The 25,813-nt window shown below is 36.9% G+C and overlaps 3 protein-coding genes across 9 annotated transcripts; 1 reads left to right on the top strand and 2 right to left on the bottom strand.

Moving 5' to 3' along the window:
• Positions 1–11,967: 11,967 nt before the first annotated feature.
• LOC111381268 lies at positions 11,968–12,456 on the bottom strand. Its single transcript, XM_023005032.1, has one exon. The coding sequence runs from the start codon at positions 12,454–12,456 to the stop codon at positions 11,968–11,970; it is 489 nt and encodes a 162-aa protein (XP_022860800.1).
• A 366-nt stretch (positions 12,457–12,822) lies between these two features.
• Positions 12,823–13,971, bottom strand: LOC111381269. The gene has a single exon (XM_023005033.1). It carries the CDS (start codon positions 13,969–13,971, stop codon positions 12,823–12,825), a length of 1,149 nt encoding a protein of 382 aa, XP_022860801.1.
• Positions 13,972–15,329: 1,358 nt separating this feature from the next.
• Positions 15,330–25,588, top strand: LOC111381253 (two-component response regulator-like PRR73). 7 transcript variants are annotated; one of them, XM_023005010.1, is made up of 9 exons: positions 15,331–16,243; positions 17,236–17,397; positions 17,501–17,634; positions 17,797–17,958; positions 22,871–23,042; positions 23,118–23,535; positions 23,616–24,312; positions 25,119–25,315; positions 25,435–25,588. In XM_023005010.1, the coding sequence occupies exons 2-7, from the start codon at positions 17,322–17,324 to the stop codon at positions 24,229–24,231; spliced, it is 1,578 nt and encodes a 525-aa protein (XP_022860778.1). In that variant the 5' UTR covers positions 15,331–16,243; positions 17,236–17,321; the 3' UTR covers positions 24,232–24,312; positions 25,119–25,315; positions 25,435–25,588. The 7 variants fall into 7 exon arrangements, with proteins under 7 accessions (XP_022860780.1, XP_022860778.1, XP_022860779.1 ...); XM_023005011.1 differs by having other exon boundaries at positions 25,439–25,588; XM_023005013.1 differs by having other exon boundaries at positions 23,118–23,347; positions 23,423–23,535; positions 25,119–25,588.
• Positions 25,589–25,813: the final 225 nt, after the last annotated feature.

Below are 25,813 nucleotides of genomic sequence, written 5' to 3' on the forward strand. Positions count from 1 at the left end.
AACATTGAAGATCATTTTAAAAGACATATTAAGAGAACCAACCTAAAATATATACAAGAGTTATATATATATATTAAGAGAACCAACCTAAAATATATATATATTAAAATATATATATATATATATATATATATATATGTGTGTGTGTGTGTGTGTATTCTTTTCTTTAGTTGTGATATTAGCAAATCAAATTATTATAGGTCTTCTCAATTTGTCGGATAGACCTTTTAAAGTTATTGGTTTAAGTTACGAGTAATACTAATTACAATTCTTTATTTTTTTTGTCACATATTTAATTTTTTAACTACACATTCATACAATAAAATATTTTACATGTAAATTTAAAAATATTTTTTTAATTACATATTTTTTAAAAAAATCACTATTCAAAATAACAATTTTTACTTTTTTATTTATAATAATAACCATAAAAAAGGGGCCAAGTCTTATTGTTAAATCCACTCATTACAAAAATATTATATTCAATCCACTCATCACAAAAATATCACTTTATCGATAGCACCAACATAATTATTGAATGCAAGGAATAACTACACCATCCAGCTTAGCTTAATCTATAATATATTAAGGGTTTGCTTGAGCATTTTTTTTTTTAAATGCAGTTTACAATAGTACTATAATGGAGAATATGTGATTGAAAAATAAAAATAAAAATAAAAATTTGAATTTATATGTAATATTATTTTATTAAAATTGTACGATTGAAATTAGGTTAAATCACCGTTGAAAAATATATTTTGATGAAAAATGAGATTTAGACAGGGGCTAAATATCACATCAAGTGATAATCATTTTTTGGACCGATTCTAATCTTACTACAATTCAGTTATTTTAACATAATACGTTACTTTTTGTTTTTAATATGTATTTAACATTCAATTACGTATGCATAATAATTAACACTTATTTTCAAGGACTTGCATTTATCTCATAATTAGATCAAAATGTGCAAATTAATTATACTTTATATGTTTTGGGTCTACTCGATTATTCTAGAAGTAAATAAATTATTCAAGTTTGTGTACACTTATATTTTTTCAAAAATATTCATTTAATCTATGATATGACATCTACAAATATTTTAGTTAAGTCAAATAATTATAATCACACAAAAAATATAGTGTACAAAGATATTCTTATTGAATTAAGCTCTCGTTTGGTAGTAATATTTCACCTCAAACAATCAATTTTTTTTTATCATTATTTCACCATTCCAACCGTTATTTTTGACTTCTTCTCTCAAAGTTAAGATTCTTTTTTATTTCTAACAATCAAAAAATCAATTTTCATAATTACTATCGAATAGACCCTAAATATTCATTTATCACAAAAAAAATTTTAATATTTATACGATAAAAAAATTAATTTTCATAATCACTATCGAATAGACCCTAAATATTCATTTATCATAAACAATTTTTTAATATTTACGCATTTTCAAATATTACTTTAATAATACTTATAAAGCATTCAGAATAATGTGCAACGCACTTTCATTTGTGACTACTTATAAACAAATGATAATTATTCAAAGTGGTGACATAAAATTTAGATCTCGTTTGGTATCCATTTATTTTCAAAATGCATTTTTCTCTCTCTTCTTTTCAACCGCACATTCTTTATTAAAATAATATTATACGTAGATCAAAAAAAATTTTCTTATTTTTCAACTATACTTTTTCATCAATTTATTATTGTAAAATACATTTTTACAATAAAATGAGTATCAAACACCCTCTTAATATTGCATAAATTTTTATTTTCTTTTCTTTTCTTTTGGGTAAAAATTGCACTCCCAATTTTCAATTCTTCTCCCTTCCCTTCTTTTGTCAACTGTCAACATTGAAAAAAGCTGGATATCATGGTAAGGGTACCAAACACAATTTTCCATTTCAGGATCTCAATACTAAAAAGAGGAAATTTCATTAGGTATCAAAAATTGAGTTTGCTTTATCAAAATTGTCACCTTTTAAATTTGCTATCAAAGATATCAATTTATGACATTTTTGCCCCTCTGAAATATTAGAATACCAAACATGTGTTAATTATATTGTCAGTATCTCAAATGGCGGCAGATGAGACCAAAATGCAAACCTAATTTCTCCAATTTTGGCTTCTCCATTTCCCTCTCGTCTGCGTTTCACACTCCGACTCAGTATCTCAAATGGCGGCAGATGAGACCAAAATGCAAACCTAATTTCTCCAATTTTGACTTCTCCATTTCCCTTTCGTCTCTGCGTTTCACAGTCCGACTCAGTATCTCAAATGGCGGCAGACGAGACCAAAATGCAAACTTAATTTCTCCAATTTTGACTTCTCCCTTTCCCTCTCGTCTCTGCGTTTCACACTCCGACGCCCGCCGCTCTGTCTCAGTCGCCGACTCTCTTATTGTCTGGCCAAATCGCCGTCATCGATCGTCGAGGAGATCGTTCGTCGTTTCTGCGTCGAGGTACCGGCTTTCAAGATTTTGGAAATCTGCTATTCGGTTATATCTTGCCGCCGACGGTCACCCACAGCCTCTCCGGTCTCTGGCACTGGCCTACTGCACCGTGTTTGTGACAACAGACTCCGTGAGTCCGTGAATCGTGAGCCTCCTGCCTCTCTCTCTGTCTCTCTATTTTCTGCAAAAATGGTTCAGTTCGTGAGCTCCTTCCTCGCATGTGAAGCTGTTTATTCTCTTTTAGTTTCGTGCTTCCTATGGTATTGTCATGATTATCTGTGAATATTGTCACTTCGTTTCTGTATTATTATCTTGTTTAAGTGGATGCTTCTGTAGTTGTTAGGAGAGTGCTTGTTATGGAGATAAGTCAAATATTGGCATGCAAGTTGAGTAATGAGGTCAATTCCACTTGGTTAGAAGAAAGTAATCATTAGATTGTATGGTCTAGTTATCACTCAAAAGAATTTTGGGCAAATTCTACCTCATCCATGGGGTCATACAAAAATTCAGGTTGCAAAAGCTATTAGACACGCAACATGAGCAAGCCAGCTATTAATCATGGTTGGAAAGATTGTATTCCCTAAGCAAGAGACTCAAATTAAATCAAACATTATAACTTCGGCTAACTGTGAACCTGGAGGGTCAAATCCTGTTGCTAACTTCTGGAAGATATATGAAGGGTGTTTCCTTCTTTTTATCTTTTTTGGCTGCGATTCTTTGCTCATTGATCGCCCTTTGAGCTTCTCATCACAAGTTGCCTTCGAACAGGGGCTATCACAATCTGCAGCCCTTTTTTGATGAAGATCCAATCTTTCCATGTCTTCAGAAAAAATAAATAAATTAATTAATTTAGCTTGTTCCCATAGAAAAATGAAATAGTTGGATGATTGAAAACGTCTTCTTTGTTCCAAATGAGCTGTACGAAAATAGGCGTAGTGGGACGCATAGGGGCAAACTAATGATTGTTCCACGTAGGGCGGCTCTTTGCAAATTACTTTTCTTCCAATAAAGAAAAATGCTGCTATTTTCGGCACGCAAGACTCTAAACCCGTGCTTTATTGGTCTTACATCAATTTTTAAATAAGATGAACCTATTTGTATGTTTTGAATGAACATAATTCTTTACACCCTCTCACATGAAGAGAGGTCTGCGTATAATCAATTATATTCGAGACTCTCTCCATGTGAAGGGCATAAACGATTATGTATATTAAAAATGTACATGTACCGTAGCTTTGTTAAGTATATATGAATCTTGCTATATGTATATCAAGATTTACATAATAGATTATATAACACAGCATTCTCATTGTGATTTTACTTGGATATGGCTTTGCTGTTATTGAGAAAAAATGAAGATGAATGTTTAAGGAGAAACACTGGATTGCTAGGCTTATGTATTCTGTGGTTTTTGTTTGTCTAACATTTGTCTACTTAAAGTCATTATAATTAGAGTAGTAATACTCTCAACGTACTTTGTCATAATGCTATGGTGGTTGAAATTTTTTAATTTGGTGTTATTGTCAAATCTGGACATTTTTGCATACTGTTGTACAAATGAACAGCTTGATTTGAATATTTCAACTGATATTCTTTTTATTCAATCCAGCTAGGAGGGAGTATTAGAACAAAATAATAGTGCGTTTCTATTGCTTTCATGTTATCACACTTACAGTATGGTACATTAATACAACATGCAAATCTTCAAGATTTGTTGCTTTCTTCATGGAAAAGTTCTTAACTTACATGCTGAGAATCATAACATTATGTCTTCTAACAGTTTATTTAAGCAAATGTGTTGAAGGGTAGCTGCTTGGGGAATAACTCTGAGCTTCCTTTGAAACTATATTCAACAGGGTGTTTAAATTTTTTCTCTTAGAATGATAAAATTAGTCTACTGCACTACAGAATGAAGAAATATTGACTACATTGCACATTTGAAAAACTAATAAGGCCTCTAGATTGGTTATATGCATGTAGAATTTAGGTTCATTCTTCTAGAGACATAGTAGCCTGACATCTATTTATGAAGCTCTTGTTTGGTAGGGATTAAAATCAGATTTTTAATAGATTTTGATAAAAGTTGATGAAATGTGTGGTTGAAAAGTTGTGGGTCCTATAAAATGTATGGTTAATATTAGTTGTTGATTTTGACTTAGATTAAAAATCTTAATTTTAATTTCTACCAAATAGGGACTAAATATGACATTAGCTTATGATGTGAATTAATATGTTTTTGAGTTAATATGACTGTGGTTTCTGTAGAATGTTCTATTTTGTTGTCCCAGATGATTTATATTATTACTTAATGTCTTAATAGTTATTTCCTAATTGAACTTTATCTTCTCAGGTTGTATTGGACTTGTCTGTCCTTGCTTCCTTCTTGCTAAAAATGCTGAGTTTTTGGAGTCTGGAACTCTATTTGGGTCATGCATGACACGTTGATATTAGAAATGTTTTGCTTACTACAGTTTTGTCGTCAATTGCTATTGTCTTAGTCAGAGTAGGTGTTTTGGATTAGCATATTTGCACGTTGTTGTCTTCAATTGATATTGTCTTCAATTGCTATTGTCTCAGTCAGAGCTGGTGTTTTGTAGTCTGGATATGGCCGTTGAGGTGTACTTATCGTATTTGCATGTCGATAACTGTATCATGCACTACTTTGAAAATGTACACAATGTTTTACACTATCACTCTCCATGCACTGACATGAAGTGTTAAATGACTTACCACCGAAGTGTCGTTCCCAACAGTTCGAAACAGAAATTCTCGACAGATGGAACAGTCGACAGATGAACTGTCGTTCTCGACAGTTAGGCTCAGTAATTTTTGACAGATGAGCCTCTCAACCGATGAACTGTCGGGAACGAGAGTTCATTTCTTCCGTAGTTATGCAAGTTGAATTTTGGTTCCGACAGTGCGTTTCACATTAAAAATACTGTTATGCTATGATGTCACGATTTTGTTCATTGATCTGTCGTTGCAACATCGTACGTGTGTTTCGCATTACTATTACTCAAACGTATGATCTCACGATTTGTATAGTGGTGCCAACATTGCATGTGTGCTTTTTCATTAACATAATTGCAATGCTATGATCTGGACATTTGTTGATTGATTATTCAATGCACCTTGTTCGTTGAAATGTGGTTCTATTATTTCCATGTCGTGTGTCTTCAAATACTACCATCTGACGTATTAAATTTATGTTCAACTGTAGGAGGGTGAATGGATTTTGAATATCTGGTTCCAAAGAATGCACGGCTGAGGGCCCACATCTCACAGCGAAGCAATCTACGGTACGTGAAGACAGTCCTGGAGCATTTCGATGAGCAGCAGCGTATGGACTTCCGTATCTCATGCCTAGAGTTCTTATCCGAGGTTCGAGATCTCCAATTCTCAGCCCAACTAATCCAGCAACTCGTTTTCCGCTGCATAATAGCCACTTAGCCAGGTTTGGCATGCAAGAGTATGCTCTTGTCACGGGTTTAATGTGTGGTCTTCTTCCAGATGACGCCGCGATGGATCGAGTTCTACAAAAGAAGAGGTTGAAGGATAAATACTTCAAATCAACAGAGAGGGTTTCGTGTGGCGAACTTGAGAAGGCATTTCTCCGGCCGTCGACGCCCCGAGCTGATCGGTACAAGCTCGGGCTTGCTCTAATCATCGAAGGAGTGTTCAATGCTCCTAATAGCCATGCCGGTATTGAACTTCCAACACTGTCGATCGTGGACGATCTGGACATGTTCTATTCCTACCCTTAGGGTAGAGTATCCTACATTCGTCTAATAAGGGGCTTCCGACGCAGACTGGGACGAAAATTTGTAGATGCCACAAATAAGAAGGAGAAGACGGTTACTTATACAGTTCACGACTTCCCCATTGCCATGCAGGTACTACACACAAATTTTGTACAACGTATTCATTATTTCATCAAAAATGTATTGTCATTGGTTCCTTTAATGTTCAACTCACTGGTACTATCTGCTGTAACAGATCTAGACATTTGAGGCAATACCAGAAATTGGGGATAGGTTTGCTCGGCAATTGGGTCATCAATCCCCACGGCTTTTGAGTTGGACGTGTACCAAACAGTCGCAACACCGAACGTATGATGCATTTTTCAAGAACATTAAGGTATTGGATTGCGTTTCATGCATACGATCTGTGTGTGCCGTTACTCGTTACATTTTCAGTGACATTAATTTATTTTATGTTGCAGTTGCACGTGTTCGCGACGCTTCGTCCCACCGAAGTCGAGCTTGGACAACCATGTATCTCCACCCTCCTGCCGTTTGAAGACCGCACTGTACCTGTGCTGGACGAGGTTGCAAGGGACATTATCCCTGCACAGCTTCACCCAGATCCTTTGCCCAGTAGGGGGAATGTTGGAAACTCAAGGGGGGAGTGCACAATGGTTTCCAGTGGAGGAGGCTCCGAGGACGATGATGAGTCGGGGGACAGTGAGGATGAGGGAGCCCGTGAGGAAACTGGAGGTGATAAGAGTGGAGACAGCAATGGAGAGGCCTCGAACGAGGGGGACAGTGGGGACAGTGAGGATGACCACACTCGTACGCCGCAGACTGGGACATATTCCTCTCCCCCCATGCACAGACGTACTTCTCCCATTCATGCACCCTCCACATCTCATGTACGACAAGGTCAAACCTCTGGTGCGAGCCTCACGAGAGACGAGGTGGAGGAACTATTGCTCGATCAAAGAACGCTCATCGAAATTCGGCTGCGCACAGTGAAGTTTGAGATCATGCAGCACGTGATCGATGAATTTGTGAAGGTCAGGGACTTCATTTCTACCCTCGTCCCCCCAGCTCCCTCTAGAAGTACTCCACCTACAGCTCAGGCGGCAAAGGAGCCCACAGTTTTGGCTACTTCAGTGCATGGTATGTGTACTGCATTTAAATTGTTATCTACTATATGTTACTTATGTTTGCTGACATTGAGTACACATGGGATTTGTGACTTAGACGGAAATGGAGGCGACACCGACCTTGTCCCAGAATGTGCGAACCCGCAAGGTATGTGCATCAATTACTATGGATACATTTTCATGTCTTCTTTACTATTTGATACTAGAAAATACGTAACCCCCTTACATTTTTGCAATTGTTGTTTTGTAGTGCATGGAAGAGGCTTCTCCCCGTTGCCGGTCGATCATGACGAAGATATGGACAACAAAATGCAAGAGCGGAACGGTGCGTGTCTTAAGTTCCGCATAATATTTGATTTCGTACATAGGTCTCACCTCATTCGGAAGTGTGTATACTGTAAACGTTGAACGACATGCAATTTCTAATATTGGGTATGTTGGTACTCATGCATAGGTGGAGACGGCATGGAATCCGAACCAGCACTGAACGGTGAAGACGGCGACGTAGCTTTCGGTGGTTCGGGGAAATGTGAGGACGACAGTGTTGCGTTCCCTACTGGCGTTGCGGAGGCGAACGGTACGTACACTACGATGGTTTACTTCTATTTCACTAGTTAGAGTAACGCGTAATATTTGGATCATTTACTTAGTATGACCTCATGCACTAGTATGTATTCTCTACTGTTTGAAGTATACAGTGTTACTAATATTTCGTCGCATGTTAATTTCATACTAGGTGGACGCGGCATGGATTTCGAACCAGAAAAGAACAGTCAGGATGACGAAGTGTCTTCCGGTGGTTCGGGGAACCTCTTGGACAAAGGTGTTGCGTCCGCTAGTGGCGTAGCGGAGGTGGATGTTAAGTACATTGCGGTGGAGAACTCTTGATATCACCCTAACCCAAATTCTTGATGCGAATGGATGAAGTGCTAATTAAAGTGAAATTGTTTTGAAGGCGGTGCGACGAACATGCCGGGGGAGGCTAGCCTACCCGTGCAATGCAATGACCCACCCACCACAAAGAGGCGACGGTCAACACGCATCCGACGTCCTTCTGTATCTACAAAGACTCCGTACACCAAGGGGAGGGCGAAGAGAGTGAAGAAATGAGGTATTTTAGGCGTAATTTGACATTATTTCAAGTTTGTGTGGAGTTCGTCTTTGCGTAGTCATACGTTTACGTTATTCTAAATGAGCATGTCGAATATTATACGAATATTCTCCGAACTGTTCATATCACATGCAATTGAAACATTATGTTGTCGGATTCTATCACGTTCAGTCGAATATCTGTAAAGGAGCATTTCGAAGGGGTTTGGGTCCATTTTTGCAATTAAATGGGTTGGGTTCGGTTATATTTACCCCATTTTCTGTCCGGTTAGGTTGGGTTATGGGTTAACCCTTTAACCCAACCCGAAGCCGACCAACCCAACCCATATACAAAAGTTAATTTTAAAAATGTGTAGAAATTATAAAACGAGTATAAGGTCCCTCCCTTTTCCCTGACCCTTCCCATTCCCATTTTCCATTTCCCCCTCAGAGAAAACCTAGTCTCCTCTAATCCATCACGAAGTCGGTAGTCGCCCTTTCTATTGTTGATTCTAACACTGAGTATTTATCACTCTTTCGGTGTTTTGATATTTGATATTGTGGGGAGAAAATGCTGAAAATCTCAGCTTTCTACGAACGAAGGTGAGAAATTTTGTTCCGCCTCTGTCGCTGCCGGTATCCGACTTCAATCCCCCACCGTCCTATGCTACCATATAGGTGAGTATTTTTCTTTAACCTAGATTCACTTCCTTTATCCTTAATATCTGATATAGTTGAAGTTTTTTAAGAATTGATTATGCTTTGTTTCTTTAGCATGTTTGGACTTTTATTGGTATTCGTAGTTCCATTTCAATTGTATGGTTCTTGGAAGACAATTTTCTAAGTATTCGTATTTGTATATGAAAATCACTGGATTGGATGTGTGCTGTTGATTGCTTCTGAATTGGGTTGGATGACCGAACGAGATGAGTTTCGTGGGTTAATGTTGCATTGAAGTGACAATAAGTTGACTGGGAATGTATCTATATATTTCATGTGGCTTGTCAAATTTAGCACTCCAATTTTAAGTAACAAAGGTTAGAAGTTTAAATTTTAGCTTCCACTCTTTGCTTTGGATTATGGATTTCATTATACTTCAGCATTGCAGTTTTGTGGAGTACTTTCTAGTTTGCTGATGTTTTTTCTTCTTTATGTATGTAAGAGCACCATCGTGTCGTTATTTGTTCAGTTGAGTGTTCTTGTCGGAAGTGCTGTATATTTGCGTTTACCAAATTAACTTCCATGATAACTTTGATCTCATTATATCGTTTTTACGTGCAGAAGACAGTGGATGAAGATGCCTCAACCCCCTCCACGGTGACTGCATCTCAACTTGGAGTTCACGTAGGGTTCTTGAAAAGGGTGAACATTGTATGAACAAATTTTAAGTTATTGGTTGCGAAGATTTTTGTACAAACAGGTCCAAATTGACTTTCACTTTTGCTTGCCTAGCTCGTTCATGTCATTGTTGTTGGTTGCAATGAATCTTATATAAACCCGGTATGTAGGCGCACATGGATGATTCTAGAATTTTGTACATTATGTTTGAATGCGTTGTATTAGAAGTACTTGTACGAAGTTGCCATTTGTTGCTCTTTATGCATGCGTGTGTGACTATAACTTATGTATTCCGGAATTTCCACTAACTTGAGAGTATGCAGTGTAGTTCGATTCGTCATCTAAAAGACAGTAATTTCAGAATGTCGTGAATACATTACAATTCTCGTTTTTCAATTGAATAAAATAAAGTACCAGCATAGCAAAATTCATTTAAGCTGTCTTTCATGTAATGTTATAACACATGCAGGTACATGGAAAAAAATGATACACATACCTGTTACGTTGAAAAGTTTTTTCTCAATTTTTGGAAGGAGCACCACATTCAAATACTGAAAATGGAATTGAAATCCCTGCTTAGCTCATTTTTAGTCATTGCCAAAATAATTCAATAGTCATAACTCATATTGGTACTAATCTTCCAACCCCAGCCACTATTTCCGGACATATACTAGGGATTTAAGTATGATTAGACCATCAACCATCACATAGTTTTCTATCAAATTTTAATTGTATGGGGGTTGGTGGTTGGGGCACTAAATGAGTTTCAGTGCATCTCTCCAAAAAATCTACTATATATAGCATGGTAAGTCCACATTATCATTAACACCTTCAATATTCACATTTGAAAATTCATGTTGCAGTCTCTACGTTTACTCTTCAACAGGTTCAATACATATTTTCATATCAGAACAATGGCGTCGTTGACAAGGAGCAATGAATCATTCAAGCATGAGGAGCCGCTACCAACACCCGGTTCGTCCCCACTATGTCCCATCGTCATTGCTTCGGACGATGACGAAGTGAGTTACGAACGTGGTATGAGAGCCACATCCGTTGTTCCTTTTCCGAACCTCGACGATGTTGCAAGTGAAGCTTCCCAAACTCCAAAGACCGTGCTCGATTGGGTCGTCCCATTGATGGTTCCGGTGGAAGTTGAGTCTGACGATGACGCATGGTTGGCTCATGTTCCATCTCCCGAGATCATTGTGATCAGCTCCGATGACTCCGAAGAAGATGGTTCGAGTGTGGACAATCAATGAGGTGGCGAATATGGGTATGTGGAGCGTATGAAATAATGTATAGTTTGTATTTTGTCAAGGATGGATCTCGTAACATAGTTCGGCAATGGTGAGCAAGAGCACCTCCATTGTCTACGTACTGTTTTCTTCATATTTTGGTAGATTTTGGTATTAGACCTACTATGGACGAGGGCAGAAACAATCTGTCGGGAACGGCATGTATACTGTCGGGAACGACAGATTAACTGTTGGGATGTAAGAGCATAGGTTCATTTGTGTAAGTATGAAACTTGTGTTTCCTTGTATGGATCCCTTGTTTACTGAAAATTGACGTACCCTGGAATGAACAAATTCACTGTTTTAACAACGTAGGTTCGTCGGAATTTCGTGGTTCGGGTTTAATACATGAACTTGGAAGCATCGAAAAATAAGTTATTTTTAAAATTCCTTGTAGTGGAGTTAGGTGTATATACGTACGTGGTGTCTTATGAATAAGTCCGTATGGAAAAACTACTAATCAGGTCAGCCATAAATCGTCCTTGAAACATACCGTTTTTGTATGTTGCTAAATTAAAAGACGATGTCTGCTGTTAAGAAACGATAATGGAATGTAAAAGAAATGTTATGATTCAAAATATCTGTGTAAGTAGAGACTTAAATGGGTAACAGTGTAGTCATGCAGGTGTAAATATTTCGAACCAGTCAGATTATATACTCTGTAACCATCTGTCGGGAATGACAGTTTAACTGTCAAGATGTTCTGAAGGGATATCAATTACAATATCTTCTAAGTAGTTGCGATCATGAGAAACACTAATGTCAGCAAACAAACGACAATGATAAAAAAATGAGAACATTTACATTCTTTCATTACAAACGACATGGGGGTGTCAGTTCACATACAACTTCAACCACTTTCGAACAAAAACCTATTTATTACAAACGCCTATTTAAATGGTTGGTGGTATAATGGGGTTGGAACATGTGCTCCGATTATGACCTAGTCCACCACAGCGAGTGCATTTCCTCAGTCGTGTGGCGGACTCGAATCTGAATCGGTGACGTCTTGTGGGTGGTCTACCCGGAGGACGACGTACATTGAGTGGCCTAATAGGAGCACCTGTAATTTCGTTTGGCACTATCCAGTCCACTTCACGCATAACGGGATATATAGCTTCGCTATAGGCACCTCTCCAGTATTCCGATGTGTAATACGGTGAGCATAAGTCGTACAATGACATACCTCGCAAGCAGGCAGCTCGAGTGGCATGAACGCATGGCATACGACTAATTTGAAACTCGCGACAAGTGCAGCTGTTATGAGAGAAGTCGACGATGTCCGTGTCGTTGGACATTCCAACCTGTGTTAACTGTTCTGTCAAGCCATGAGCTCGAAGCCTTGTACCTGCTTCAAACGTTGTCCGCAACTCGTTCTCCATCCTGAACGACAGCACGCCAGTACATGTGGTTGCACAGGTTCGACGTTCGTGAAACCACTTCTGCATAATTTGTCGAATGTGTTCGACCAAGCACGTGATCGGTAAGGAACGGGCATGTCTCAACATTAAGTTCAAAGATTCGGCATTGTTATTTGTCAAAATGTTGTACCTTTGACCAACAAATAGTGCTCGTGACCAAAACGAGAAATTTGCTCGCTCTAAGTACCCGTACGCTCTTGAACTTACCCTACGGATCTGTCCCATAAGTCTTTCAAACTCTTCGACCCGAGAAGTTCGTGCAGCTCGTTTGAATAGAAATATTGCACTTGTGTTGTTGTACCGCTGGACTAAGTTCTTTTCTAGATATCAGATACAGTACCCATGACGAGACTGAAGAAATAGGTGAGCAATGGCATTGAAAATGCTATTCTTCCAGTCGGAAACAAAAACCAATTCAGCAAAGTCGCCTATAAGCTCTTTCAAGTTGGACATAAACCACATCCACGATCTATTTGTTTCAGCATCGACGATCCCCCATGCCAAGGGATATATCTGTTTGTTGGCATTTTGGTCGGTTGCCAGCAAAATTGTACCTTTATATGGACCTTTCAAGTGACTACCGTCAATACAAATAACGGGCCTCAAGTAGCGCATGTAGCCATGAACGCTTGCACCGAAAGCTAGGAAGAAGTAATGAAACCTGTTATGGGAATCAACTTCAATGTGGGTTAATGTCCCCGGGTTACGCTCTCCTAGAACGTGACAATAGGAAGGTAATTTTTGAAAACTATCCCCCGGTGTACCATGTAGCATATGTAAAGCGGCAACTTTCGCCCTATGTGCTTTTTGGTAAGTTATTTTGACACCAAACTCGCATTCTATGTCACGTGCAATAGCGGTAGAATCGTACAACCGGTGTGGATTATCCAATTTTCTCAAAATGTGCTCCGTAATTACAGAAGTAGTGGCATGTCGATGTGCGTTACGACGGATATCTACCGAACATGTGTGCACGTGGTTGAATTTTCGGATCATGAATATAGACGTCAGTTTCACACTCGAAGCACGTAACATCCACTTGCAATTACGGTCCACGCACGCAACAGTTAACATTTTGTGGCTTGACCTGCTTACATGAAATTCAAACTTGTCTTGCAAAGCAAGTAAATGAATTTTCGAGTACAGCTCTTTCTTGCTCAAGAATATTTGCCGTTCAACAGGATCAGATATATCCACAGCTGTAATCCATTGGTCTGTACCCGAACGAATAAGTTGTGATGACATTTGGGGGTCAACGTCTGCAATACTAGTAACATTTGTACCATTGAATGGGTCGTCCAACATATCGTCTACAGGTGCAGGCCCATCATCAAAATTCCCTGTTTCGACTACATTATTCACTGGGGAACTAGGCGCATGATTCATGTCATCGTGTTCTAAGTTCTGGTGAACATCCGTTGCGGCAAACAAATGGTCACGCAAATTCGTATCCCTCCCCATGTCAACAGTTCGCATATTTGTCTCCACAATATTAACGCACAGAGCAGTTTCTGTATGAACAGATATGTATCACATGAGGTCTTCATCTTCACGTATTTCAGCTGGCGGTATATTCATGTTCGGGACTTTAAACTTCAATTCCATTTTGGTGTGCGGATCGATAATGCCAAGTTTCTCATTCAACCGTAACAGAAGTCCGGCTAGGGTAACATTTCTCGGCACTAAAATGGATGTGGTTTTGTCCCCTGTCCACTTCCATTCGTCATCTGCGTGAATAAACCTTCTCCCGTGCGACACGATGAATCTCAAATGGGTGTTCATACCTAAAATAAAGGGATTACAACGATAAGAATTCTGAACAGTCAATATGTCGATATGTAATAGTATCGAATGGGCCCTTTCGAATATTTAAACCGATGCAATAGGAGAATGTGAAATGCAGGGTGTCAACAGTTTTCAACTGTCGATTTTGACAGTTTAAAACTCTATCCCGACAGTTTATCTGTCGATCTCGACAGATCGACATGTATAACCGTCGAGATCGACAGATAAACTGTCGAGACCGACGACAAGTTTAACGCCTGTTTGTTTGTTACTTTCTCCGAAATATTAATGGTTACAATCAATTCTCAACTACAACAATTATTTCATTGATCTACAGATCTCCATAAACAAATGACTGTTTCATTAAATATGGAATAGTTGACATGTCCCTAAATATTGTTGGTATATTTTCCATTTAAAATGATTTGAAAAAGAAAAAACAATACCATCATCATTAATAGTGGTTTTAAATGCCTTCTTCACTTTGACGATCATGTTACTTTTAATATATGAAAAATAATAAGCTATTACATAAAAATATAAATAATTTGTAATAACTAACCTCTCCAAATGGATGATGAATTGAATAGCAATATATTATTGATGAAAGAATAAAGAAGATGAATGAAAATGGAGGATTTTTTCAAGAAGGGATGTATTTGATGTAAACTATAATTGTTTTGCTTCTTTTATCCTATTTTTGCTTCTTTTAAATTTTTTTACGTCTTTTCTCTTTTTTTTAGTCAATTCATATTATACAATATAATATACATTTACCAAATCATTATAATATACATATTAAATAATGAAATCGTTACAATTGATTGAATTGGAGGATATCATTAACGAGCATTTAATGCTCCTAAAAAGGGGAGATTAAGGATAATTTGGACATTTTCAAAAAAAAAAGTGACATTTTTGATAAAATTTAGTCCACATCAAAAATTTTATAGCAATTTTCAAAAAAATGTCATTTTTGATAATTCTCCATACTAAAATATTAGAAATGCCGACCTAAATTAGAAGTTCCTTGCTTCATAGATGATCCTCTGCAAAAAGTTGTGATCACTTCATCATAGAGTATACCGTGTCTTGTTGCACGAAATTGGTACATCTTGGTCTTCTTCTTCTTCAGTCTCACAAATCTTATAACCACATTGTACCCCCGTTGAGTAAAAGTTCCAATTCCTTCTTCAATTTGGTTTTACATGAAAATTTTAATGTAGTCTTTTCACACTTTTAAATAATTAATTTTCATTTTATTTTGAAAAATTTAGTCAAAGGCCAGTTGCACATATAGAGATTAAGGGGGCAGCCATCCTAACTAATTTCCCTTTTCTTTCTCGGTGTTATGCTAAAAATTGGGAACATATCATCACCCCTATGGCACCAATTTATCTTACGTTGCAGTGATTTCTACTTAACTTGTTCATCACCAAACTTGGAAGGTAGTATAGGGTTATATTGGTGTTAAAACGGGCTTTATACGTTGAAATCGACTCCATTTGTTTGTTGTGAATGATTTAATTTGAACTTAGCTTCTTATAATTTATTTTTTATTTTTTCAGAATTGTTGTTTCTTGATGTTAATCTTTCTCTAGCAACTGTGATTTTTTCAACAGTATTTCTCTTGAATTTTTGATGCCACTGTTTATGGGTTTCCATTGCCATAAAAACTGGCTGCGGTGAAATACCCGGGATCAAAAGTGGAATGGCCAGAATGGAGTTACAGGCGATAGGATCTCCAAGGAAGGAGAATTGAAGAATTGTGGACTTAACATACACCACACAGAATCAGTGCAAGCCCACGTTATTAAGCAAACACAGCAAGAGCAGCCTCGTGGGCCACGGGTTCTCTGGGACCGGTTTCTTCCTCTTGGGTCCCTCACGGTTCTACTTGTAGAAAATGATGATTCAACTCAACAAGTTGTCAAAGCATTACTTCGTAATTGCGGCTATGAAGGTTACCGCTCTTTCTTTGTCTAGTCATTTTATAAATGGGATTGACACTACATATCATTTCTTAATCTCAACTTCACTTGTGTAATCAGTTTACTCTAAGGGTTTTTTTGATTGCCGTGGAAATTATTGCTTAAATGTGTTTGATTGGTTTAATTTTCAATCTAAATTATGTTATACTTGTCCATTTTTTATTGGTGAGTAAATGACAGAGGTTAGATGAGAAAGTGTGTGTGAATTGCCTGTAAAATAAAAATCTACGAATCTATCAAGAAAATGTTTTCCTTTTTTTTTTTTTTTTTTTTTGAGAAAATATGGCATGTTGGAACTATTTTCCATAGAAAAGAGTCGATCAAACACCCCAAAAATAAGAATTTAGGTGGAAAAAGATTCTATGGAAATAAAGCCAATCAAATACACTCTATTTTCTTTTAGTGTTCGTCACTTCCTACTCTGATTTGAATAATCAATCTAATGAAAAAGTACACGTACTTGTTATGTTTTCAGTTTTTATGAAATCCAGTGAATGTTTTGATTTTTCTAAACATTTATTAAAAGTAAAAGAAAACAACTAAGTATTCTTTTGGTGAATTTGACCCTTTTTCTCTAGTTTTTGCAAAAATTCCAGGGGATTAATTTGAGAGACTTTCAACAATAAAACCACTTCAATAAAGAGAAAAATCAATCAATAAAATTAAAGTCCTGCTGCCCTCGTAATAGTTGACGAGCACTCTAGTTTAGTACAGACAAGTGGCCCCTGTCACTTCCTACTCTAATTTTTTTCCAGCATGTTCATTGAATGATACCTCTCAGATTTCCTACACTACTTGAATGATCAATAATCAATCAAATGAGAACTATTCCATTTTTATATCCGTTTCCATGTCTTACTTTTGAAATTTCCATGTCCCACTAATTTTCTTTATGCTTGCATTTATTTTTCCATCTTTTTTTTGTATATTTTAACACTGAATCAATTAAATTGTACGATGGCAGTTACAGCTGTAGCAAATGGCCTACAAGCATGGAAAATTTTGGAAGACATAACAAATCACATTGATCTAGTATTGGCAGAGCTATCTATGCCACACTTGTCTGGCATTGGTCTCTTAGCCAAGATTAAGAACCATAAAATTTGCAAGAATATTCCCGTTATTAGTGAGTATCATCCAATTTGCTGTCCTACTTTGTTTCATCGACCTTATGTTCTCTGTAATCTGACAAATTGGTACCTTTTACACATGATGATTGTTGCCTGCAGTGATGTCAGCTAATGATTCTATGGGCATAGTCTTTAAGTGTTTGTCAAAAGGTGCTGCTGATTTTTTACAGAAACCTATCCGTAAGAATGAGCTCAAGAACCTCTGGCAGCATGTTTGGAGGAAATGCCACATTGTAAGTTGAAATACTTAGCAACAACTTTCTATTCATATAGGTGATAAAATGAGATAATCCTTTCTTTATATCTCTCTCTCTCTCTCTCTTTTATTTTTGGGTCTCTTCAGCATAGTTCACTGTTTATTAGTTTCTCGCATGGATTTCTTGTTTTCTCTTCAGTCAAGCTGTAGTGAAAGTGAAAGTGGTATATGGACTCAAAAGTCCAAAAGGTCAAAAATTAGTAAGAAGCGGGACAATTACAATGATGGTAGTGATGAGGACAATACTGAAAGCGTTGGTTTGAATGCTAGGGGTGGAAAAGACGATATAAGTAGCACTCAGGTATTCTTTTTCTGTGAAGATCATGAAATAGTTTGACTTGTCTCCTACTCTTTTGAATTCATTGCATCCATTCCTTGCCCCTTACCTTTATATAGCGATGATAAACATTCTTTTGAATCAATTAGTTGCTTCCATGTTTCTTTTAAGTTTTACCCCTTAGTGAGTTCATTACTCTTTTTTTTCCAATTGTTTGTTCAGCTGTTTGTTAGTTAACTGATGAAAAATCTAGGTGGTCCAGAGAGAGATATATGAACATTTTATGTAAGAAACTGATTTTTCCCTCATCCCCCTTTTTTTTTTCCGCGTCCATTGGGTTACAATGGTAAAAATGTTAATGATACAAATTTCCAATTTCGATTCCCAAACCTAGAAATCAAATCTCGAAACTGGAGAAGGATTTCCTTCTCTAGCATTGACTTTCTCGACACTCCCCCTAAATATGGTTGAAATTCCTGTCACGCCTTGCTTTATCTCTATACTGAATCCCAGAGGTTTAGGAGTCAAATTTGAAAACTGGATAAGCAAATTTCCTTCTCTGAAGTTGACGTTGTTCAGATTTCCCATCAAGCTAGTTTGAAGACCATAGAAAATTTGCATTGGTAGCCCACTCATTGAATATAAATAGTAATTATTTGTCAGCAGAGACAAATTCAGGCCATTCTCCAATTTATCCTTGATTAAGTGCCTATTAAGCTCACATGCTTTGTCCAATCATGCTGGAAAATACTATGTACCACATTCACAGGTACTTTATCATCACAGTAGAGCTCCATAGTATGGTCAATACCCACCTTGAATTCTGATAAATGATTATAGAGAACTTAGCCACAACTTACAAGTCCCTTGTGCCATAGCCTAAAAGTTCGCTTACGCACTAGATTAGCAACCACTTATTGTTTCTTGCTTATCCAATTTACTATATAACCAGTTTACCACTAAATGAAAGTACAAAAAACTCGAAGTTGATTTACTTATGATGGAATCAATTCAAGTTTGGATAAAAATGTTTCCATTGTTATTTTGAGACATTTTAAATATCTCAAAATCTTTGTTATTGCATCCATATGCTCTTTATGAGCATAGTGCACTAACTGGCCAATAACATTGACTACATGAGCAATGTCTAGTCCAGTGTGTGGCAAATAAATAATCTTTCAGTCCATACACGTGGGAGTTTTCCTTTTGGCTTCCCAACATATATGCATCTTTCCGAAGATCTAAGGTATATTTCGAGACAAGAGACTCCTTCAAGTGATTTAACAACTTCAATACTTAAGATATACGTTAGGCACCCCAAATCTTTAATATCAAATGCACATACGAAAAGAACTTTTTAAAGTTTAAATTTCTTCAAATGATCCCCCATAACAATTGTAACGACTCGGGCTTCATGCACAAGCCGTTACGTCATGCATAATGTCCTCTCTAAGAGGGTATTTGTCCTCTTACCCTCTTACGGATTTATGTTGCGTCCCTAGGATTCGAACTCAAAGCATTTGCCTTATGAAAGGTTTAAGTTGAATCCTACCAATTGGGACTCATAAGGCAGCTAACAACTTCAATACTTAAGATATACGTTAGGCACCCCAAATCTTTAATATCAAATGCACATACGAAAAGAACTTTTTAAAGTTTAAATTTCTTCAAATGATCCCCCATAACAATTGTAACGACTCGGGCCTCATGCACAAGCCGTTACGTCATGCATAATGTCCTCTCTAAGAGGGTATTTGTCCTCTTACCCTCTTACGGATTTATGTTGCGTCCCTAGGATTCGAACTCAAAGCATTTGCCTTATGAAAGGTTTAAGTTGAATCCTACCAATTGGGACTCATAAGGCAGAGGCATTAAATTCGAATCTTGGGGTGCAATATACTAATGATTGATTACTAGGTTACGTTCATATGCAAATTTAAGCATATACTAGTGCTAATTTGGAACCTCAATATAACTAATTGGGTATCTTGTGTGAATGACAAAAGTTGAGTTTCATACTATTATGCATTTGTGCATAGAAATTTGGTTACCTGTAGAAGGAAAAACCAAAATATGGTCTCTAAGAGAAATGTGCAGATTTTTGAACTATAGCTAAGGTATTTGTCTAATGATATTGCTTAAAAAATTGAAGATTTGGAGTCGTAGTCCTATGAAATTTTACTATGATAATAAGGCGAGGATCAATAGGACAATGTGATATGACTGAACGTATCAAGATGACTTCAGTAAGGAAAAATGAAACAGGTTTAAATATGTTTGCTGCTTGTACCTACCGAGAAACAATTGGTGTGTATACTCAGTAATGGTCTTCAAAGGCATTTGTTGGATTCTCTAACTGGAAAGCTCAGAATGTTAGTCCCCACATTCTTAATCAGTGCCCTGTCATTGTATTATCCTTCTGTTGGGCCTGATATTGTTAAACCAGCTTGAGAAGGGAGCACGGAATACTAGAAGATTTTTTCTGAATTTTCAAGCCAGATTTAGCGAAACAGATTTTTGTGTTGAATTTTGAAATTTAGGACAAGCTTCTATTTTTGAATAATTTTCATTTTTCTAGAGATTTGTATTTGTATTTCTGTAAAGCCTTGTAATTTTAGTCCAAATGGAATAAGGAGACAGTTTCTTTCTCCTCAAATTGACACATCCATTATTGTTTTTCCCCCTTCTGAAACAATATCTTACATTTTATTGATACTGCAAAAGTTTCAAGTGATTGTATTTTTTATGAAGTTTAATGATCTTTAGTTTCTATATACTAAAATTAAGTAAATTTCTGGGATGACATTCCAATTTTATTTTATATTTATTTATTTATTTATTTTCCATTGTTTGGTTATTATTAGGAAATAGCTCTAATTCAAGGATAGAGATAGTATCTCAGAAAGGTGCAATGCGGCTCTAATTTTGGTGTAGTGCAGTTGTGCATCTCTAATTAGTATCACAAGGAAACATAAAATCTTATTTGCTTTTAACTAAAAATTTGGGAAGCTTTATTTTTAAACAAAGTTTCAGCTTGTAAACAAAATTATCATTTGCTATTTATTTAGGTTCAAATGTTATAGAAACCATGTGATTGGTTTGCATCATAACCCAGTTAATTGCAATGTCAACATTGAGTTGAAGCTATTCAATTAAATTGGGAAAATCAAAATGCGGACAATTTTGTTTATTGCGATATGCAAGTTGTTATTGTCCATATATGCCTCCTATAATGGTTTAATTTTTTTTTCCTTCACTCATTTTCAACCACACATTCATACAATTGTTGATGAGATTTGTAGAGATATTAGAGAGAAGAAGGTAATTATCTTCCTCACCTTTCTTTCATTAAATAGAAAGTTTAGCTTACAAGTATGAAAATTTAGTAAAAATAAAGAAACAATAAACCACGATTATACTTTTTTCCTAATATATTTGATTCTTAACTTATTTCCTTCCTCAATACTCCCCCTTAAGTTGGAGCATATATAACATATAAACTCAGATTGGAACAAAGAAATTTCAATCTATTACCATTCAACGACTTTGTAAGCATATATTAGCAAGCTGATCTCAGCTCTTTACGAACAATGTATATATATCACCACTGACTATCTTGTCTCAAATAAATTGGCAATCGATTTCCATGTGCTTGGTCCTCTTATGGAAGATTGGATTGGATGTGATATGTAGAGTAGCTTAGTTATCATAGAACATCGTAATAGAAGTAGAAGGCGAGAGATTGATTCCTGAATAAAGTGCTGCAACCATATCAACTCACTGAACCATTGCCCTATATCTTGCTTCTGCACTTGACCTTGCTACTACAGTTTGTTTCTTACATTTCCAAGAGATAAGATTACCAAAAAAAAAAAAAAAGTACAAAAACTTGTAGTGGATCGTATATCTGAAGGAGATCCTGCTCAATCTCCATATGTAAACCCTTGTACTCTAATATGTCCATTGGGTTTATACAATGACCCAAGACCTGGAGTTTTTTTTAAATACCGAATAATATGTATCACAGTTTCCTGTAAGAAACTTGAGGGGCATCTAAGAACTAACTAATGACGCTAACTGCATAGAAGATATCTGGTCGTGTGATGGTAAGTTAATTCAATTTCCTGACTAAGCGCCAATATTTCTTGGTTCTCCAAACGGTTCTTCTTTATTTTTCAAAAGCTTCACATTAGGATCCATGGAAGCATCAACTGAACGAATTCCCATAAAATCTTTCTCATCTAAGAGGTCAAGTACATATTTTCTCTGATATAAGTTGATACGTGCTAGAGACCTAGCGACTTCAATACCCAAGAATTATCGAAGCTTGCCTAGATCTTTGGTCTAAAATTATTAATCGGACAATCCCATTTGCACCATCACCAATGGTTATAATATCATCTACATAAACTACAAGGATAACACGACCTACACCAGGTTGTAGGCGAAACTTGACTCATTTTCATCCACACATTCACACAATAAAATATTCTGCATATAAATTCAAAATTTTTCTCTATTTTTTAACCACGCCTCCTACAAATCCTTATTCAAAGCATTATTTTTCCCAAATAATGGTTGCCAAACATGGGCATAATTTAAATTGTGATTGATGAATAAGACAATTCCTAAATATGGTATGAAATATGGATAATCATAGAAATCTAATTAGTTATAGAAACGAGCCAAAAATACTTTAGTTATATGCACCATGGCGATAAGTGTTGCATGCTTTTTTGTTTTACTGATGACAGACAATCATGTCATGCAAACTACTTGGAGTGAGTGTGCAAGGATGTATATTGTGTATATGTTTTTTCTTCTTATGCTTGTAGCTATAAATGGAGAATCCAGTTTGCATCTAGTTTCTGAAGCTATCCATGAAGCTGAAAGCTATTTCACTTTTATAATCTAAGTTGATGTTATTGTTATACAGAGTTCCTGGTCAAAAAGGGCTGTAGAAGGTGGCAGCCCCCAACCTTCTCCCTGGAATGAATTAGCAGATGCTTCAGATAGCACTTCTGGCCAGGAAATCCATTCAAGACCCGAGGTGCTTAGGGTGCCTACAGCATCTACAATAAAACACTTAAAGCAGGATGACGTGCTGGGTAGGACTCTCTTTTCAACATAATTGCTGTTGATCTGCTATTTCAGTTGGGTAAACAACGTATCTTATAATACAGATAACACAGCAATGGGAAAAGATTTGAAGATAGGACTTCTGAATCATCCAGATTTAGAACTCCAAGGCCAGAAAGAAGAATTTGGCAGTACACTGGATACTGAAAATGACAAATTTCTAGCTTTATATTCAGTTGAGGATAGCAATAATTCCAAAAAGGAAAAGGTGGAGCTAAGGAATGGGAATTCCTATCCTATTGATGCAACCACCGACATTCCTATACGTCTTATGGTAAGTGTAGGCCACAATTTTTCGAGTGACCTGTCTAGACTTACCAATGACAATAATTCGTCCTATGATCCTAAGGAAATGCCTTGTCTTGAGATAAGTTTGAAACGATTCAGAGACATGAGAGAAAATGGGACTCATACTCTTCAGCAGAATGTGTTGAGACGGTCAGATGTTTCAGCCTTCTCAAGGTATACTATATCTGAATGCTTAGAAACTTTGTGTTTCTTTGAAACAAGAATCTTCAAATTGACCATTCGGTACCTTTCAGGTATAATGCAAATACCACTTCTGTAAATGTGGGCAGCTGGTTTCCAATAAACAGTTATTCTGAAGCAGCCAAGACAGGTGGCACGCCTTATCAGGGTTCTAATGGCAGTAGCCCCAACAATGACATGGGTTCCTCTACGACTAAAGCTTTTGCCAAGAAAGAAGGAAACATTGATAAGGCAATGACTGATCATCGTAGTTCTGCTTCTCAGCCAGTGCAGCTAGGCAATACATTCGGTCAGCCAATAATACTGGACAACCCTGACACAGCAAACGCTACCTTGGCTCAAGAAAAGACGTTGGACCAACAGAATAAAGTTCAGAACCACCACCACCATCATCACCACGACCACCATTATCGCCATCGCCATGTTAACAACTTACAACAACAGAAGCCCCTCAGCCATGATGATCTGTGTTTGGAAAATTTAACTGCAGTAGCTGCAAATGGTGGACCACCTGATAAGATGGGCCAAGAAATGGAAGGAAATGCTAATAACTATGGAAGTGCATCAAGATGTAATGGGCAGAATGGAAGCAGTGGGCCTCGTGGGAGTGATAATAAAGCCATTGTAGGTGCTGATGATGGAAGCGGCAGTGGAAGCAGGGGAGAGTAGATCAAAACCGATTGGCACAGAGGGAAGCAGTCTTTGAATAAATACCACTATAAAAGAAAAGAAATATGCTTCGAAAAGAAGGTAACTCATCTTGGGTCGTTGTGAACATTAACAATGTGCAAATGTAATGTAGGAAACAAACTCCATATCACTAGCTTGAACAGTTTTTTCGTATCATGCTTGTAGTTTTTCTTTAATAGTGTACTTCTGCGTATATGCACTGTTAGTATGTCCCACATCGTTTGAGAACAATTGAAATGTGTAATATATAAGGTGAAAGCAAACTTGACATCTATGGTGATCAATGAGGGCCATGTATTTTATCATGGTATCGGAGTGGGTGCAAGACAGGAATGATTCGAGTTTGTTGTCTAGCTCGTTTTGGAGCACTTAATGACTCTCCAACTCAGTTGCTGACGAGCGCTAGTATTTCCTGGTTATCATTGAGAAGTACAATGTATAGGGTAAAGTCATGGAAGCTGGTCTTACATTCCTTTATGGTGATCAATGAGGGCCATGTATTTTATCATGGTATCGGAGTGGGTGCAAGACAGGAATGATTCGAGTTTGTTGTCTAGCTCGTTTTGGAGCACTTAATGACTCTCCAACTCAGGTGCTGACGAGCGCTAGTATTTCCTGGTTATCATTGAGAAGTACAATGTATAGGGTAAAGTCATGGAAGCTGGTCTTACATTCCTGATTTAGGTCCATGGACTTCATCAATCGCGCACATGCAGTGATACTTGCGTGTATCATTGCAATTAACATCATGTATGGAACTTGGTCGTGTTCAAATATCCTTTAATTTTAGCTTTTGTTATAGATAAATCGTATGTTTACCGACATAACAGCAGAACTTATTTCTTGCACTTTGTTTTGCCTTCCAGGTTCGGTATCACCGGAGGAAGAGACTAGCAGAAGAAAGGCCATGGTTAGAGGACAATTTGTTCAACGAATAACTGAGGAGGACAGAATTCGAGCAGAAAAAGAGGACAGAAAGAGCCGAGTCAGCTGACCTCGTTATGTGAAATCGGCATTAATTGCGTAATGAAGGAAGCACTTTAATCCATCTCTGGGGATTCAGGTGAGGTGGAAAACATATTTTGGTAGAAATATTTCGGAATATGAACCTTGTTAAATTTTGTGTATTTTCTTACATTGGCATGTGGAACTTGCTGATCTTCTCTTGCTCGAAACTCCTAGTCAGGCAGTTAAGGTCCTTTGCAAGACACGTTCTTCTCTAATAAATATCTCAATTTAGTGTGTTGAGTTCATTTAGAATCTAATCTTTTTGGTACGAAATTCTCGTGGTGAATTGTACTTGACATTATTAAAGAAGAAACATTAGTTAAAATTTTGTTTATCGTATTAAAGGAAAAGTCTACTTATACATAATTTTTGTACATAGAAGTGTGCACATCCCTGTGCAGAAAAATTATGTACCTTTAGCAAAGCCCTTGAATACATGTTCTTTTATTTTCTTGTCATGAAAATCTTTGATTTCCACTGCAGTTGTACCTTGACTGTGAAGCAAATTTGTCTACCATGTTATGAAGCTGCTCCGTAAAAGGGAGCTTATAAG

This window comes from Olea europaea, unplaced genomic scaffold (assembly GCF_002742605.1).
Source record: "Olea europaea var. sylvestris unplaced genomic scaffold, O_europaea_v1 scaffold2272, whole genome shotgun sequence".
NCBI classification, from domain to species: Eukaryota; Viridiplantae; Streptophyta; class Magnoliopsida; order Lamiales; family Oleaceae; genus Olea; species Olea europaea.